Below are 17,394 nucleotides of genomic sequence, written 5' to 3'. Positions count from 1 at the left end.
GGCTATACTCCAATATAAAATAAAAAGTTAAAAAAATAAAGAATTGGCTACCTGAGACTTTATAAAATTGAAGGCTCATTTTTGAACGCCTTATTGCTTCAAAAAATAATGCTACCATCAACTCATGGGAGAGGATGGGTGTGGTCTCTGTGGTTGCCCAGGAGCCTGGGTTCTAGGTGTGCGATGCTTAGAGGAGAATGGGCATGATATCCAGAGTGAGGACATGGCGGCCGACGCCCAGGAGGTCTTAGGCCCCAGAGGCACAGCCAGCTGAGGCCACTTTCTAAGCGGGTGGGCCTAGGGAGCATTGGTGCCATCCCACAGTGGGTCACAGAGTCTAAACTGAATGAAGCCCCCAGAACACTGCTGTCCCTAGGGCTTTGCTGTGTTGGCTTTAAAATATGTCTTCGAATTCTTTGAGATTCCTCTACTCAGAGGGAGCCTAATCTCCCTCCACTTGAGTGTGGACTGAGCTTAGTGACTCACTTCTAACCAACAGAATAAGGTAGAAGTGACAGCATGTAACTATTGAAACTAGGTCACCAGAGGCATTTCAGCCTCTTCCTCACCCTCTCTTGGACCACCTGCTCTGGGGAAGCCAGCTGCCATGTTGTGAGGATGCTCAAGCAGCCTGTGGAGAGGTTCCTGTGGTGAGGAGTTGAGGCTTCTGCCAACAGCCCTGTGAGCGTGCTATCTTGGAGGTCAATCCTCCTGCCCCAGACAAACTTCAGATGCCTGTAAACCTGGATGACATCTTGACCACAACCTCATGAGAGATCCCCAGGCCAGAATCACCCAGCTAAGCTGTTCCTGAATTTCTGACACACAGAAGGAATCTGAGATAATAAATATGCATTAAGACACAAGGTTTTGAGGTCGTTTGTTACACGGCGCAAGATAAATAATATTCTTCTTATGGTGGCTCTGAGTGGTGACTTCATCATGGTCAACTTGCTCTCTTTCATGAACTCAAGGGCCTGGCAGTTTTCTCATCTCTAACCTCCCACTAGTATAGACTTCTTAATTTACTGGACACTCTACTTAAAATGTATGCCAACTTGTTGCTTGATAAGCAGCGAGCCCGGGTTTCTCAGACCGGTGTTGTACAAGAGAAGCAGGTCTCTGGCCAAAGCCCTTCTACAGACCACTGTAGGAGAAGCCCCCAGAAGCTGCCCAACATTTGTTCTAACTGCCCTGGCATTGGTCTCTCACCCTTGTGGGGGGATTGGCAGCAGGCTAAGCTCAACTCAGGGCACCCCTTGAAGACAGAAGCCAGGTCATAATTCCATGGTGGAATTACATGGTCAGTGAGAATGCTTTCCTGCAGAGCTGCCTTAGGTGGCTTGAAGCAGGGGTGAGTTCTGGCACTGCCCTCTCCTGATGTCTTAAAAACAACTCATAGGAGCTTCACACACACACACACACACACACACACACACAGACACGCACACATGATAACATTTTTGGTAACAAAACTTGAATGTGGCCAGCACCAAGAAGCCCCCTTCCTGACCCCCAAAGGGAAACCACTATCCTGATTCCTGTCTTCACAGATGCATTTTGCTGTTGTGTGTCCTATAAATGGGGTTGGATGGAGTTCTGTTCATTCTATAAGTGGGATCCTACAGTGTGCACTCTCTAGTGTCTGGTCTCCTTTGTTCATCGCGAACTTGGTGATTCCTCCCCATGTTGGGAGCAGCTGTGGGTGGTTCACCCCAGGGCTGTAGAGGGCTCCATGGTGGGAAGGGACCACAGGTGTGTATCTGTCGCAGGGCTGGTGGGCATTTGGGGGGGTCCTGATTTGGGGCCATCGTGAACAGTACTGCGAGGAACCCTCATCTGTGTCTCTGGACAACCAAGGGCGGCGTGCGTCTCAGTTGAGTCCCGCAGGGAGAGGTCTGCTGGGCACCAAGTCTGCTTGGTTCAGCAGCAGTGACTCCCAACTATTGAGTTTCCAGTATCAACTCCCACTCCTGTCAGCAGCCTGTGAGAGCACCTTGGCCCCATGCTCTGGCCTGTGGTTGGCATCATCTGCGTTTTGCATTTTAGCCCCTCTGGTGGGTATATGATGGCATCGAACTGTGGTTTCACTTTGCATTTCCTGATGACTAATGAACCTGAGGGCCTTTTCATGTGCTTACTAGGCCCTTTCTTTTAAGATGCTTGTTAATCACCTAATGTGATTTTCGGGTTCCTGGGAAGCATGCCTACCTCTTGAGAACACACTGATAAGCTTTCTCCCAGGAGCAGTGACACATTTCATTTTCTTCCTCCAAGACTAGCCCAAACACACAAACGAGACTTCGAGCTGCTTGTGCCGATCCATTTTCTCCCCAAGGGATCATTTTGCATCGCTCTGACCCCATTTTAATATCTGCATCCAGCAGGTAATCTGGCTGAGTTACAGTTACAAAGGTTTTGTCATGGAGAGCTCGCCGGGAGTTCTCTGTAAGTGCCTTCCTGAGATTTCACTTTGGCAGAGGTGAGCATCTGGTTACACCTGACCCCGAGCCTTTTCAGAACACAACAATTGTGGCTGGGCTGTATGGAGGACACTTGGGACTCCCCTGCCCTCTGTCCTTGAGGAAACCCTTCGCACTGTTATCAGACACCCCCCAGGTGTCTCCAAGTGGACGTGGGAGAGCCCTCGTTCAGACTCTCACTATCTCCACTTTCACAAAAGGGTGGGGGCTCGGGCCCACTTGGTCCTCAGCAAGACACACAGGTCCCTGGACAATTAGCATCAGGAAAGAGCTGTAGAACGGGGAATTCATTCATTTGGCAAATGTTTATTGAGCACCTACTATGTGCCTGGCACTGTGGGCATGCTGAGGATTCAGGACACATGAGAGATGCTATCCTGGGCCACCTGGTCTTTACATCAGTGGAGAAGGAGGGGCAGATAGTAAATAAGTCCAATAAATCAAACCCAATTATGATTCTCAGACCCTACTTGGGGGGATGGAAAATGGGGTGCACTTTGGCCAACGGTTTGGCAGTTTCTTAAATAGTTAAACACACTTTTCCTCATATGACCCCCGTATTCCAGCTGGAGGCATTTATTGGAGAAATGAAAACATGTTCATAAAAAGCATTGCTCCTTGCAGCTCCATTCATAAAGGCTTCAAACTGGAAACAACCAATCCTTCCAGGAGGATGGATACGCAGGCTGTGGTCCCTCCACGCGATGGGATGTACCCAGCATCAAAGCCACTACTGCTCCGCATGACTGAGCACCAGAAGCTGCACATGGGGGAGTCCTCACCCTACGCTTTCTTTTATAGGAAGTTTAGAACAGGCAGAATTAGTCCTTGGTGGTGGGGGTGGGGGGCTGATGGGGGACAGGTGTGAGGCCACTTTCTGGGGGCGATAGGACTCTTTCATATCTTAACGGGATATAGGTTATACAGGCATAGGAAGTTGTGTTAAAACTGATGGCACCGTGCACTTGAGATCTGGGCGTTTTACTCTATGTGGATTACACCTCATTTTAAAACATCTAATTAAGACATGTGCTCAGAGCTATAAAGGAGAGGGGCTGGTGTTAGGAGTGGGGGTAACGAGTACCCCCAGTGGGATGGAGAAGGCTAAAAAGGTCTCCGTCAGATGACATCGAAGGCCAGAGATGAGAAGGGGACAGAGAAAGAGGGCTCCAGGGGAGGAGGCTGCTTGTGCAAAGGCCCGGGGCTGCCGTCTGGGGTGGCTGGGGGACAGCCTTTCCTGAGCCACCGGTAGACTTTCATTCTGTGGCTCTGTGGCTGGTAAGACTAGCGGGTCCAGAGCCTCAGGTGAACTCTACCTGGTCTCGGTCCTCACTCTTCTCTGGCTCCACCTTTGGCTTCCTTCATTTTTTTTCTTTCATCTTGATGTTAATTTATGCTATTTGCTTATATTTTATCCACAGGTATAAACTGGCTATAATCTTTTATTTGAGGGATGGGAGGACAAAGGAGAATTAAGGGTGGAATGTGAACCAGCCCAGGTAAGGCTTTGGGGGCCATCCACGTTCTCCTCGTGGGCATGGCAAGCTCACAAAGATTCAAATACAATAGCTATTCCCCTCCTCCCTGTCCAAAAGAACAGTGATAAGAGCAGACATTTAAACTTTGCAGGCGGTTCCACCCACCACCCGCCTCCCAGGGAGCCTGAGTCGAGGGAGGTGAACCTCCTGTGCCTTATTCAGGTCTCATGCCCTCGTGCCTTTCAGCATGTGGGCGTCATCCACCCCCCCCCAGGACCCCAGCCCTCGAGGAGCTGCATGCATTCTCTAGACTCACTGTCCTTTACAGGTTGAACTTCATCTGGCACCAGCCAAAGACACAGGTGTCTCTTCTAAGGCAGCAGGAAACACAGTTGGCGCTGGACCTGTCTTAAAGATTGGCCTCCCATGTGGCCTCCTCAAGGGACTTTCAAAGTTAATCATCCTTTGACTCTAAACCTCCTCCTTAGATTTGGGAATAGCGGAGAGAGCACAGGACTTGGAGTAAGCAAACAAGAGCTCTGGTCCCATCTCTGTCACCAAACTGCTGTGTGACTTTAGGAATATCACTCAACCTCTCTGAGCCCCAGTTTCCTTCTGTCACCAGGAAAATGAGAGGGTTGGACCTGGATTTCTCATTCTGGGGTCTCTGGAAGGGATCCAGGACATTCATTAGCCTCTTTAAGGGCAGAAAAACACCTGTTCTAACGACTATTTATTAAAATCAGTGATATAATTATTCAAAGATTTCCCCCTTGAGATGGAAGTTGGAAGCCTCTGTGTGTAAGTGCGGTGGTCAGCTGAGGTCAAGACTCGATTTATGGCTCAGCTGGACACTTCTAGCAACTCTTGGAGCTTTGGCCAAGCGAGAGTTTTAAATTGTTTGTATTCTTAGTCACATATTGTTTAATATATAACTCCAACCGTCAGTGGTGGAAGGACCGCTGATGTTAAAATACTAATTAAGAAAGAGCACACATACGATAAAAATTTAGTAAATTCAGCTTAAGATGGTTTCATAAGTTGATGGCTATAATCTGAAATCAATAGCTCATTAAGAAATCTCCAGAACTTCAACCACCAACGTGAAAAAAAAGAACCGAGTAACTTCACACAGGAGAAGCCTGACACCTCACCTCAGCTAGGTGAGCAGGCAGCACCCCAGGGACCAGCCGTGTTGATGGCGTATGCCCTCATGCGATGGGATGAGAAGGCATTTCCCCTCTGTGGTCCTCCCCCCAGACCCACAATCCTGGTCTCATCATGACAAAAAGTTCCGGCTGAGGCACATCCACAAAACAACTGCATTAGTCGTCCCCCAAACTGCCGAGGTCATCAAAAACAAAGAGTCACAGCCAAGAGGAGCCTAGGGAGAAATGACAACTAAATGGATGGGATCCTGGGACAGAAAAGGACATCAGGTCAAAGGACCAAGGAGTCTGCATAAAGTGTGGACTTCAGTTCATAATAACATATCAATATTGGTTGGTGCGTTGTGAGGATGTACCGTAATAATGCAAGATGTTAACAACGGGGGAAAGAGTTGTGGGTTATATGGGAACTCTGTACTATCTCTGAAATAATTCTGTGCATCTAAAACTGCTGTAAAAGAAAAATTTATTTAAACAGAGACGGAGTAACAGTGGTGACAATTACCCAACTGTAACTGGCTGGGTGGGAGCCTTGCTCACGTCTGCCATGTGTTTCTGCTGGGGAAGATGTGGTGAAGAGTGTGAACCCAACCCTGAGTCGTCATGCAGAAACAAGTCACGAACGTACAAAATCAACTGGCTGATTTTATATTTTAACATCTTTATTGGAGTATAATTGCTTTACAATGGTGTGTTAGTTTCTGCTGTATAACAAAGTGGATCAGCTATACATAAACATATATCCCCATATGTCCTCCCTCTTGCATCTCCCTCCCACCCTCCCTATCCCACCCCCCTACGTGGACTCAAAGCACCGAGTTGATCTCCCTGTGCTATGTGGTTGCTTCCCACTAGCTATCTATTCTACATTTGGTAGTGTATATATGTCCATGCCACTCTCTCACTTCGTCCCAGCTTACCCTTCCCCCTCCCTGTGTCAACTGGCTGATTTTTAAAATGCATCACTCAAGATAATGATGATAGTTCAGACAAGATAACCCCAGACCAGTCATACTGATGACAATTTTATTTATTTTATTTTTATAAATTTATTTATTTTATTTATTTATTTTTGGCTGTGTTGGGTCTTCGTTGCTGCAGGGGGGCTTTCTCTAGTTGCAGTGAGTGGGAGCTACTCTTTGTTGCAGTTGGTGTACAGGCTTCTCATTGCAGTGGCTTCTCTTGTTGCAGAGCACGGGCTCTGGGCACATGGGCTTCCATAGTTGTGGCATGTGGGCTCAGTAGTTGTGGCACAGGGGCTTAGTTGCTCCGCAGCATGTGGGATCTTCCCGGGCCAGGGCTTGAACCCGTGTCCCCTGCATTGGCAGGCGGATTCTTAACCACTGCGCCACCAGGGAATTCCTGATGACAATTTAAAATTCATATATATATGGGACTTCCCTGGTGGTCTGATGGTTAAGAATCCGCCTTCCAGTACAGGGGATGTGGGTTCGATCCTTGGTCAGGGAACTAAGATCCCATATGTCGCAGGGCAAGTAAGCCTGTGAGCTGCAACTACTGAGACCGTGCACTCCAGAGCCCTCACGCACCTCAGCTAGAGAGCCCATGCACTCTGGAGCCCGAGTGCCACAACCTGAGAAGCCTGTGTGCCACAACAAAGAGCCCACAGGCTGCAAAGAAGACCCGATGCAGCCAAAAAAATTTTCATATATATATATTTATCTACCTCTATATATAGGGATTATATATATTATACAAAACACATTATGTAGAGCTATCTCTGTATCATCTACCTGCCTATATGCATCTATCTATCTATCTATCTATCTATCTATCTATCTATCTATCATCTATCTATCAATCAAGGGGAAAACTTTCCATGCTATACCAATATCCAAAGTGAAGTATTTTTCACTTAAAATCACTCCTTTTTCATATAGCACACAAATGAAATACAATGGCATGCTTAACTCCCAGGAGTTCGCCTGGGACCACGAACACTGCGCATGGGTGTCCTGAGCCACAGTGGGCGACGCTGATCTGGCCCAGGCAGCCCCCAGGTCTTCTCCAGCTCTGATCTTGGGGGTTTAAGGACAAACGGGTGGTGTAAGATCAAGTTGGCAAAAACACACTAAGTCCTGTCCTGGAACTTTGTGGAGTGCAGTGAGAGCGACACTGATAGAATACTGCTAGCAGCAGATATAGGGGCAGCTGTGTAAGTGCTCAGGGGAGACGAGACTGGTGCCGAGATGCCACTGGGGTCAGGTAGGGCCTCCTGAAGGAGGTGATGGAGCTTGGAAGAAGAAACGGCCAAGAGCCCAGGGAGCAGGAAAGAGAGGATGAAGAACCATAGGAAGGTCAGTGAGGCTGAGGGCAAGCGCTGGGGGTGAGAAGGAATTGGAGAGGCAGGTGAGCCCCACCTGTGGGCCAGGGCTGGGTGAGGGCTGGCGGGGGTCCACTACAGGGGGGAGGAGGGGGGCAAGGCGGACACAGGCCAGTGCGGAGGCAACAGCGGAACTGAAGAGGGGGCAGCACAGACACGGGGAGCCGTAGGCAGCTTTGAGAGAGGCATAGGAACTGGCATCAGGTAGACCAGGTAGAGGGCGGAATGTGGGCCTGAGTGGAGGGCTGCCAGCACCACGTGCAGCTGTGTGACTCGCTTAAGCCCTGGAGGTGGGAGGGATCTGAGCCCCCTTGGACTGAGGACAGGGCTGGGAGTAGGAAGGAACGCCCCATGGGCTCCCGCTCCAGCCCGGAGCCCAGGGTCCTCAAGAGCAGAGTCTGCAATCGGAACACGAGTGCAGTCTGGAGCTGCCCCGCACCCGCCTTACTCCTGTACCCCCAAACCCCGGCCGTTCTCCGTCCAGGAAACACAATGCAATAAAAATTATGCCCAATTATGCCTTCCTTCTAACAGCTCACATCAATAGCTCCATTTCCACCCCCAACGGCGTGTTCAGACTTCTGCAGTGAAGGTGCCGTGTAAATGCATTAAAAAATCATTCTACACCCAAGGCCGTACGTGGGCAGAAATCATTCCAGTTGGGTGTGAAGGGAAAGGAGGAAATCTTGGGTGTCACCGGGAATGTTTGCACACCACCCCCAGAGGCAAATGGGGGTGCAGCTGGAGGGAGGAGCTTTTGGCTGACTGGAGGGGGTGGGGCCTGGTGGGTTCGGCTGTGTGTGTGTGAACCCAGAGCCCAGCTGGACTGCGTCGCAGTGCAAGGTCCAGAGGGGAGCAAGGTGACCCCCGGGCTGCAACAAGAAAGCAGGCTGGATTACCAGGCAAGACATCTACGTGCACGCAGGCCCTCTGAGGGCTGAATGCAAGAAACCAGGCGTTTGTCTACCCAAAGGCCACGTGACCATCGTCAAATGGATTTCTGAGGGTCGGCAGGCTTTTAATACTTCATTACACAGTATGAAAACACCGCCACAGGTGCCTGGTGCTGGAAGCGGGGGGCCGTGACTGCTGCTGGGGGTGCCCACGCCAGGCAAGGGCAGACTCTGGGGAGGAAGATCTTATCTGCCACACCCGGCTCCCTACTGGGCTTCAGCAGCAGCAGAACACCCCCCCCTCGCTCCCCCCCAGAGGACTGCCTTGTCTTTGGAGAGCTGGAGAGGTGGCAGATGCGTTGGGGAGGACCCCAAGTCTGGAGCTGGGGACCCAGTTCCGGTCCTTGTCCAGCTGCCCCAACTCTGGTCTGAATCTAGGGTCCCCCCATCTACCCTGACTGATTCACAGGGTACCCTTGGCTGTGTGAGCATGGACATGTTGCTTGGTGTCTCTGTGCCTTGGTTTCCTCATCTGTCAAAAGGGGCTCATAATATTGCTAACAATATTACCAACTTAACAAGTGAATATTAAAGGAGGTGACGTATGTAAAGGGCTCACAACAGTGTCTAAAACAGAATGAGTTGACAAAAACAGTCAGCTATCATCCATCCCTCCATCCCTCCACCAAGCCCCACCATGCCAGGCCCTGTGCTGGGGCTAGGGAGTGAATCCATCCAGGGAGGCAGACATTATGGATGCAGTTACCTGAGACCTGACCTGTTGTGTGTCTGAAGGAAGTGACAGCTGAGGTGAAGCAGGCAGGGCTGTAGGATGGATGTGCCCTCGGCGCACAGAGCTTACTTAGCCAGAATCAGAACCTTTCCACAATGTACACCACAGCGTAAATCAAGATAGGCTGTAAACTCCATGAGAGCAAGGACAGTGGCCACCCTGTATCTCCAGCTCCTGACCGTGTAACTGGCCCAAAGACAGAGACTCATCTACCTCTAAGTTGAATTGAATTATGCATCAAACTGCAGGGGTACAAGACAGGTTTCTCAATCAGCCACGTGACAGCACAGAAGAGCAGCTCACTGTATGTACAAGGGCATCAGAGGACATGATCAAGAGAGTGAAAAGACAACCTACAGGATGAGTGGAAATATTTGCATATCTTATAATTGGTAAGGGTTTAATATCCAGAATATATAAACAGCTCCTACAATTCAATAACAAAAAGACAAACAACCGATTAAAAATGGGCAAAGAAATTGAGTATATTACAAAGACTATATACAAATAGCCAATAAACACATGAAAAGATACTCAACATCATTAGTCATTAGGAAATGCAAATCAAAACCACAATGAGATGCCATTTCACACCTACTATGATGGCTGTCACGATAAAAAAAAAAGCAAAAATAACGAGTGTTAGTGAGGATTGAAGAAACAGGAACCCTCTTACACTGCTGGAGGGAATGTAAAATGGTGCCAGGGCTGTGGAAAACAGTTTGGTGATTCTTCAAAAAGTTGAAGATATGCTCCAGCTATTCCGCTTCTAGGTATATACCCAAAATAATTGAAAACAGGACAGACAGTTGCATGCAAATTTTCATTGCAGCTTTAATCACAACAGCCAAAAAGGGGAAATAACTCAAGTGTCCATTGAATGAATGGATAAGGAAAATGTGGTCTCACATTCAATGGAATGTTATTCAGCCATAAAAAGGAATGAAGTTCTGATACCTTGAACCTTGAAAACATGTAAAGTGAAATATGCCAGACTCAAAAGGACAAATATCATGTGACTTCGCTCCTGTGAAGTATCTAGAATAGTCAGATTCGTAGAAACAGAAAGTAGAACAGAGGTTACCCCGGGCTGGCATTGGGGGAGGGAAATGGAGAGTTATTGCCTAATCAGTACACAGTTTCTGTTTGCGGATGATAAAAAAGAGTTTTAGAAGTAGCTAGTGGGGGCTTCCTGGTGGCGCAGTGGTTAAGAACCCGCCTGCCAATGCGGAGGACACGGGTTCGAGCCCTGGTCCGGCAAGATCCCACATGCTGCGGAACAACTAAGCCCGTGCACCACAACTACTGAGCCTGCGCTCTAGAGATCCGTGAGCCACAACTACTGATCCCGTGTGCCACAACTACTGAAGCCTACACGTCCAGAGCCTGTGCTCCACAGCAAGAGAAGCCCCCGCAATGAGAAGTCCATGCACCACAATGAAGAGTAGCCCCCGCTTGCTGCAGCTAGAGGAAGCCCGCGCGCAGCAACGAAGACCCAACGCAGCCAAAAATAAAAATAAATAAATAAATAAATAAATACAATTAAAAAAAAAGAAATAGTGGTGATGGTTGCACAACATTCGGGATGGACTTTAATGCCACGGATTTGTATGCTTAAAAATGATTAAAACGTTATGTCTATTTAACCTCAACTAAAAAAACAAAAAACAAAAAGATGAACTCCTCACCTACCCCGACCCATACCTGTTTCTCCTGCTCAATCCAAAAATCTTGGAGCAGTCCTTGATTTTTCTTTTACTCTCAGACCCTCCATCCGATGTGTGGGCAATTCCTGTCAGCTCTACTTTCAAAATATACCCAGAGGCTGACCTCCACGGGTCCCGGCACAAGGTCATCAGCAACTCAAGCCTGGATTATTGCAAGAGTCTCCGGACCGGCCTCTGTCCTTCCCCACTCAGCCTGTTCTCCATAGCGGCCAGAGGGATCCTGCCCAAACCTTGGTCAGCTCCAGACCCTTCCAGCAGCTCCCATCTCACCCAGCCCAGTGGCCAGGGGCACACCACAATCTGGACTGCCCCTCCCACTCTCTCCAGACTCTGTGAGCCCACTGGCATGTTTCGGGCACTTCAGGTGTGAGGCTTTGCACTGGCCGTTCCCTCTGTCCCGAGTGCTCTTCCTCCCTCCACTTCCTTCAGGTGTGCGTTCCCACGCTGCCCATCAATGAAGGCTTCTCTGGCACACCCTATTTAAAATCGCCCCCTATTCTGTTCAGCTTTTCTTCATGGGACACATCACCAGCCAACATATGACATATTGAATTCTCCTACGTGGTCAAAAAAGTTTCATGAGGGCCGGGCCTGCATCTGCTTTGTTCCCTGCTGTGTCCCAAGCCCTGAGGACACAGTGGCAGGCAACCTGTAGCTGTTTGTTGAAGAGGCTAGCGAAAGTTTCGGGAGGGACAGCTCTCCCATCCTCTCTGAGTGGGTGCCATAGCGTGGTGACAACGCACAGCCAGACTGCCTGGGATTCAGATTCCGCATCTGTCATTTATCAGCTGTTTGACCTTGAATAATCTCTCCATGCCTTAGTTTTCTCATCCATAAATGGGGAGATAGCAGTGTCCATCTCATAAAGTAGGTGAGGCTCACATGTGACGACGCCCAGCACACAGTGAACTGCTCAACCAACAGCCATCTTTGCCCACCAGCCCTCCCTCCCTCTCTCCACGTCCAGGGTGCCATCAGTGTAGAGAGGCACCTGGGCTACTTTCCAAGAGGAGGGGACTTCCCGGTAGGGTTTTGAGGGATGAGCAGGAGTGAGCTGGGCAGACATGTCCTGGGGGAGGGGTGCCCACCCCCACCTCATCCTAACTCCACCTGCCCTTGCGGGAGGTGCCGACCATGGGCTTATGAATAAATAGCTTATTAATAAATAACGAGGGAGCTTCTAAAGAAGGCAGAGAGGGAGGTGGCATCTGTAACAATCGATTGCTCCAGGGAAGCAAGAATGAGCCGGCCCTGGGATGAGTCTCAGAACGTCCGGTAGGACTTCACATCTGGGTCTGTGAACTGAAGCTTGTAGTGATGAAGATGCAGGAGGAGGGGGAGGAGGGGGGATTAAGAGGGGATGACAACAATGGGGGCGGTACTGGTGCACAGAGCGGAGCCACTCCAGCAGAAAGGCTATACACTCAAGTCATCTTCACAAACCCTCTGGGTTGACAGCTAAGGCACAGAGTGGCTGAGTACGTTGGGCAAGGTCACAGAGCTGCAGGCAGCAAAGCTGGGATTTAGAATTGGGTTCTCCACAGCTGCACCCCCCTGAGAGGACGTCCCCTCTCAGGGCCTCAGTGCCTGGCACGGAGACAAAGCAGAGGACTAAGGCCCCTTTCTATCCTCCACCTCCCCGACTTTATTACTTCCTATTTACCTGCGAGCGCCAATGCAGCCTCTGGGTCTTAATTACACCGACTGAGCTAGAGAGTAGTGTGATGCTGTCAGAGTTTGCCCACATTTCTTGCATGCCAGCTGTGGTGGAACAGTATGCCCAGTGGCAAACCCAGGAATGGAGGCTGGGGCACTGGTCCTAGGGTCTTAGACCTGTCACTGCTAAAGCCCAGAGCAGGAGAAGGGGGGCGAGAACCCTGCCCACCACAAAGAGTGGAGACGCAGGTGAAGGGAGCAGGAGGTCTGCTCTAGGAGCGGGGTCTGTCCATCATTACGGCTCTGATCTGATGGATCAGACCCTCCGTTAGGGAAAGCCTCCCGATCCGCACATCGGAGATATGGCCCGCCCCCACTCCCCCATTTAAAGGCTCTCAAAACCAAAGAGCGAGCCCCCAGCTAGCACACTCTTGTGTGCTAGGAATCAGTTTCAGCGGCATCACTGGGTGATTCTGCTTGGGGTGGGGTCAGAAAGAGCCAGAAGCCTCATGGGAGCTGGACCCAGACGTCATGGGCTCCACTCTTGGTAGCCCCATGTACTAACTGTGTGGTCTCAGTTTCTTTGTCTGTGCAATGGGAAGATTCCGCTCCCAGCTTACAGGGTTGGACTGAGGATGAAACGAGTGAAGTGCTTAATTCTGTGCCCAGCGGGAGGCAAGAGCTTGGTTAGATGCTCACAGATGCTGAGTTTGGGGCTCCTGTGCCCAGCTGGTTCCAGAACTCCTCATGTCCACACAGGAGCTGGAAGAAGCCACTCATGCAAGCAGGCCAGTGTGCCCAGAACTGTCCTGGCTGACTTCTCAAGCCTGCCCCTTCCTTCCTGTTCCTAGGTCTGGCCTCCCCCCCTCTGGCTGGCAGTGCCCCCTCTCTCTTCCTCCTGGGAAGAATTTGATGAGTATACAGTGTCATTTCTAGAAAGAAGCCAAATTGGGGCTGTTTAAGAAGCAGACATCAGGATAAGTTGCTCCATGGGAATCCAGCCCACCCCCACCAAAAGAGATCGGGGGCGGGGGATGGGGGGGAGGAGGGAGGAACAAGGAACAAGGCGGAGTGCTTCTGCTATAGTTAGCGGCTCCTGGTTCCAGGTGGCTCTGATCACAGGGCACAGCATCCTAACCAGGGCGCTCCCGGCTGGAACTCAGCTGTATAATTAAATAAGGCCGAGCGCCCGCTCTAGCTCCTTCACTGTCCCGCTCTGAGGTTTATTTAATAACCTCTGAACTGGGAGGGGAAAAATCATTCAGGAAACATTGCTTGGGTCATTTATTTTAAAATTATTGGTATAAAAATAGCCAGGGTCGTGATTTATGTGCAGGGAGGGGCCGAGGAAGTCAGGGACTCCCCCTCCCAACTCCTGTCCAAGCCTCATTTGTCTCTCCCCCCCCCCCCAAATTCCACCGCAGTTTCCATTATGACTTCAAGTCATAGTAGTTACTTTACATCGCAAATAAATCTCCAGAATAGCACGGAAATATTATGTGTATTAATAGCGCCTGGAAAAACATCCGAAAACCTTCCCTCCGCCGAGGGCCTCGGACGCGGCACGGCTGGGAGATGCTCTCCCATGAATTGAAACCCGCACGGCAGGCCTGGCGTTTGCCCGCCAGGGGGCCACTGCCTCCCCCAGCCCCGCCCAGCCCGCGGTCCATCTGTCCGCCGTCAGTTTGTCTGTGAGTGCCCCCAGTGACCTGCGGCCGACAAAGTCCGCCCCCCCAAAAGCTCGCGGGCGACGGTCCCCGCCACCGGAGACGCGGGTCCTTGTCGCCCGCTCCTTGCGCGCCCCTTGGTCCCGGGGAAGCCGCTGTCCCCGAACGTCCCCGACGCCGCTGCCGCCCCGCCCGGGGCCCTCGCCCCCCTGCGCCGCCCCTGGATACTCACCAGCTGCGGGGGCTTCCTTGGGGGGCAGCCCCTCGAGGCCGATGTCGCCCTCCAGCATGGCGTGGCTCGCTGCCCGGCTCCGGTGCGCCCCGGACGCACGGGGTCCAGGAAAGGGGGTGACGAAGTCACCCCCAGAGGTCTGCAGCGACTCTGAGGGCCGGGGTCCGAGCCCAACTCGGGAGGGGACGGTCCCCCTCCGCCTCCCCAGACGCAGCACGCGAAGCCGCAAGTGCAGGAGCCAAACTTGGCCGCCCACGCGCACCGCCGCGCCGCTCCTCCCCCTCGGCTTTTTGGGCTGGGGGGTCCTGGCCGGCTCCCCGCCACCGCCCCCCCCCCCGGAGCTACCTGCGGACGCCGCCCTCGCCCCGCCCCGTGCGCAGCGCGACTCCCCCGCGGCCACCCGGACACCGAGCGATGGCGCGGGACGCTGGAGACCAGCCGCAGCGATCGGCCTGCGGGTCCCGCCCGCCCCCGGCCTCCCGCTCTGCGCTCTGCGGGGCGAGTCTCTACCAGCTGCCGGACCGTCTTATCGGTCGGGGTGAACAGTGGGGCCCTGAGCGGCTGTGCTTGGCGGGTCCCCAGCCAGGGCTCCAGGGAAGGGGTGCTGACTGGGGGGAGGGGGGCAGCGATCCAGCCCCGAGAGGCTGGCACAGCATAGGGCATCAGTGGAGAGTGCACCGGCCCTCTCCCCCAGGCGGGACCCCAATTCATCTCTCTGAATTTGTCAGAAGAGGGAGGAAGTGAAGCCCAGGGATGGGAAGGAGATCTGGAGGTTACAGGGCAAGTGCCTGGCCTGAACTTGAACACCAACCTATGCAGAACTTGGGAATCTGGATAAAGTGAGAACTGCCCCCAAATCGGAGAAAACTGTGTTATTTGAGGATTCTAATTAAGCGAGGCTAAGAGAACTCAGCCAGGGCTGCCGGCAGGGACTTCCCACCCACATCCTGCAGCCTGGCTCAGGGCTGGGAGCCGGGAGGTACCACTCTGCAGCCCTGTTCCTGTTTAGAAGGCAAGGTCTGGACAATTCAGCATCCTCCTGGGCAGCAGAGATGTGGGCATCAGGAGAGTGCGGAGAGCCTTAGGCAAGGGGCCTCCTGTCTCTCCAAACTTCACACCCATGACACCTCCAGATAAATAACTATAAATTCTGAGGCACAACTACCTTAAACAAAACGTTAATTTAAGCTGCTCCCTGATCACTGCACGGGCAGTGGCAGGACGGGGCAGCCTGCCTGACCTTTTGAAAGGCCATCTCCCACTTTCCACACCCTGAGGAGGAGCCAGGCTGGTGCCGGGAGCCCACCCGGGCCGGGGACCCCTGGATCACCTGCCAAGTAAACACCCCACAAGCCCCCGGCTTTGCCTGGCTCCGGGTGGAGACAGATCCAGCCACCCTGGGGAGACAGACCACATCCACGTGAAAGGAATCTATGCCTCCTTGAGGATGGATGACCAGTCCTCCCTGACCCCTGCCAAGCCTGCTGGCATTGGTACCCACGCGTACTGTTCTGGGCGGAAACGCTTGTAGTAGCAGCAAAACCACAAAGAAATGTCTCCAGCTGGGAAGTTCTTCCCTGCCCCCCACGCAAAGTGCTGTGTACAGAGAGGAGATTCAAGCCTCCTTCTTCCCAAAGGGTCAGGGAGAGAGGTGACCTGCGATTGTCCTTTGTATTTATCTCGTTTCAGTCTGGACTAAAAAATTGGAAGACGAGGCACCTGGTGGGGTGCTGTGGATGGATGAAGTCTCATCCTGTGAAGAGGCTGCCAAGAAGCCCCAAGTTGTGTGCTGCGTACCCCACATGTATACCTAGGATGGCCGAGGGGTCTGGATGGAGAAAAAGCACCGTAGGGGCCCTTGCTGGGGCCATGTGCATTTCACAGAGCCTAGTGATCTGACCCAAACCATTGGTGTGCGGGAGTCCAGATACAAACTCATTTTTCTTGGAAGAGTCTGATGGCCAACGTGATACATAGCAATAGCTCAGTTGTGTAAATACACAGAGAAAATTCTAGAATTCTAACCCCTGGAATGATGAACAATAAACCAAAAATGCCCAGGAGGAAAAAAATGTAAATAGGTCTCAGGGCTATTTTTAACCATCATTGTTTACCTTTTGGGGGCAGAGATGGGCTATTGTCTAGTTCACCAGCTTCAAAAGGCAGATTATTTAATGTATTATTATTAGCAGAAATATTTTAAACCGCCATTAATGGATGTTGATTCATTCCGATTGAAGCCATTTTTCTTCTTTTCATTTCTTGGCTCCAATTAAGCTGCATTCTGATGAAACCCTTCAGCTGCGTCCAACATATGCAAAAGAGCCGGTCAGAGATCCAGACCCTTTTAAAAAGGTATTTCATCCTATCAAGTTTTAAAAGATATTTTAGTAAATACCCGAACTGGCGCATTTTTACAAAGATTGGTTTCGGCTGCTATTTTGGTAAATGCTGCCAGGCCGGGGTGAGACCGGGCTCCTGTGTGGCGTGAACGGGGAGCGAGTGCCCTAGAAGAACGGCTGCCTGGGGCCCCAGCTCGTTTCCCAAGGAGCCCCCTGTGCAGTCAGGAAGATGTTTCTGTCAAAAGTAAAGTGGGGCAAGTGGACTGTCCTGGGGAGGGGCACGCCTGCCGCCGGAGCCATCATTACCGGATACAGGAATCATGCCGCACAATGCTTATAATTATGGAAAATGGTTTCCCTTTTCGGCAAAGCGGGAAGGGAGGGAGGGAGGAAAGGCAGTTCGCAGCAAAGCTGGGGCCATCACTCAGGCCCTAGGGTTGGTTTAAAATAGGCTTTGCAGGGTGAGGCCAGGGCCCTGCTGGGCCAGGCTCAGCCCTCCCCAGGCCTTATCAGACAGGACTCAAGGCCACCAAGTAACAGCACTTGGGTCTCCACTGCCCCCAAATGCCGCTCAGGAGTGGGTCAGAGGCCAGAGCTGACTTGACAAGCA

General features: G+C 51.6%; 1 protein-coding gene across 6 annotated transcripts in view; it reads right to left on the bottom strand.

Moving 5' to 3' along the window:
- ANO1 (anoctamin 1) overlaps positions 1-14,517 on the bottom strand; it is a 163,463-nt gene extending 148,946 nt beyond the window's left edge. For all 6 annotated transcript variants that reach the window (XM_059932260.1, XM_059932261.1, XM_059932263.1 and 3 more), the window contains exon 1: positions 14,443-14,517. In XM_059932260.1, the coding sequence (XP_059788243.1) occupies positions 14,443-14,500 (58 nt within the window). In that variant the 5' untranslated portion in view covers positions 14,501-14,517. The remainder of the gene's footprint in view (positions 1-14,442) is intronic.
- Positions 14,518-17,394: the final 2,877 nt, after the last annotated feature.

This window comes from Balaenoptera ricei, chromosome 8 (assembly GCF_028023285.1).
Source record: "Balaenoptera ricei isolate mBalRic1 chromosome 8, mBalRic1.hap2, whole genome shotgun sequence".
Lineage (NCBI taxonomy): Eukaryota > Metazoa > Chordata > Mammalia > Artiodactyla > Balaenopteridae > Balaenoptera > Balaenoptera ricei.
The sequence above is the reverse complement of the archived record's forward strand: the minus strand, read 5'-3'. Positions and strand labels throughout refer to the sequence as shown.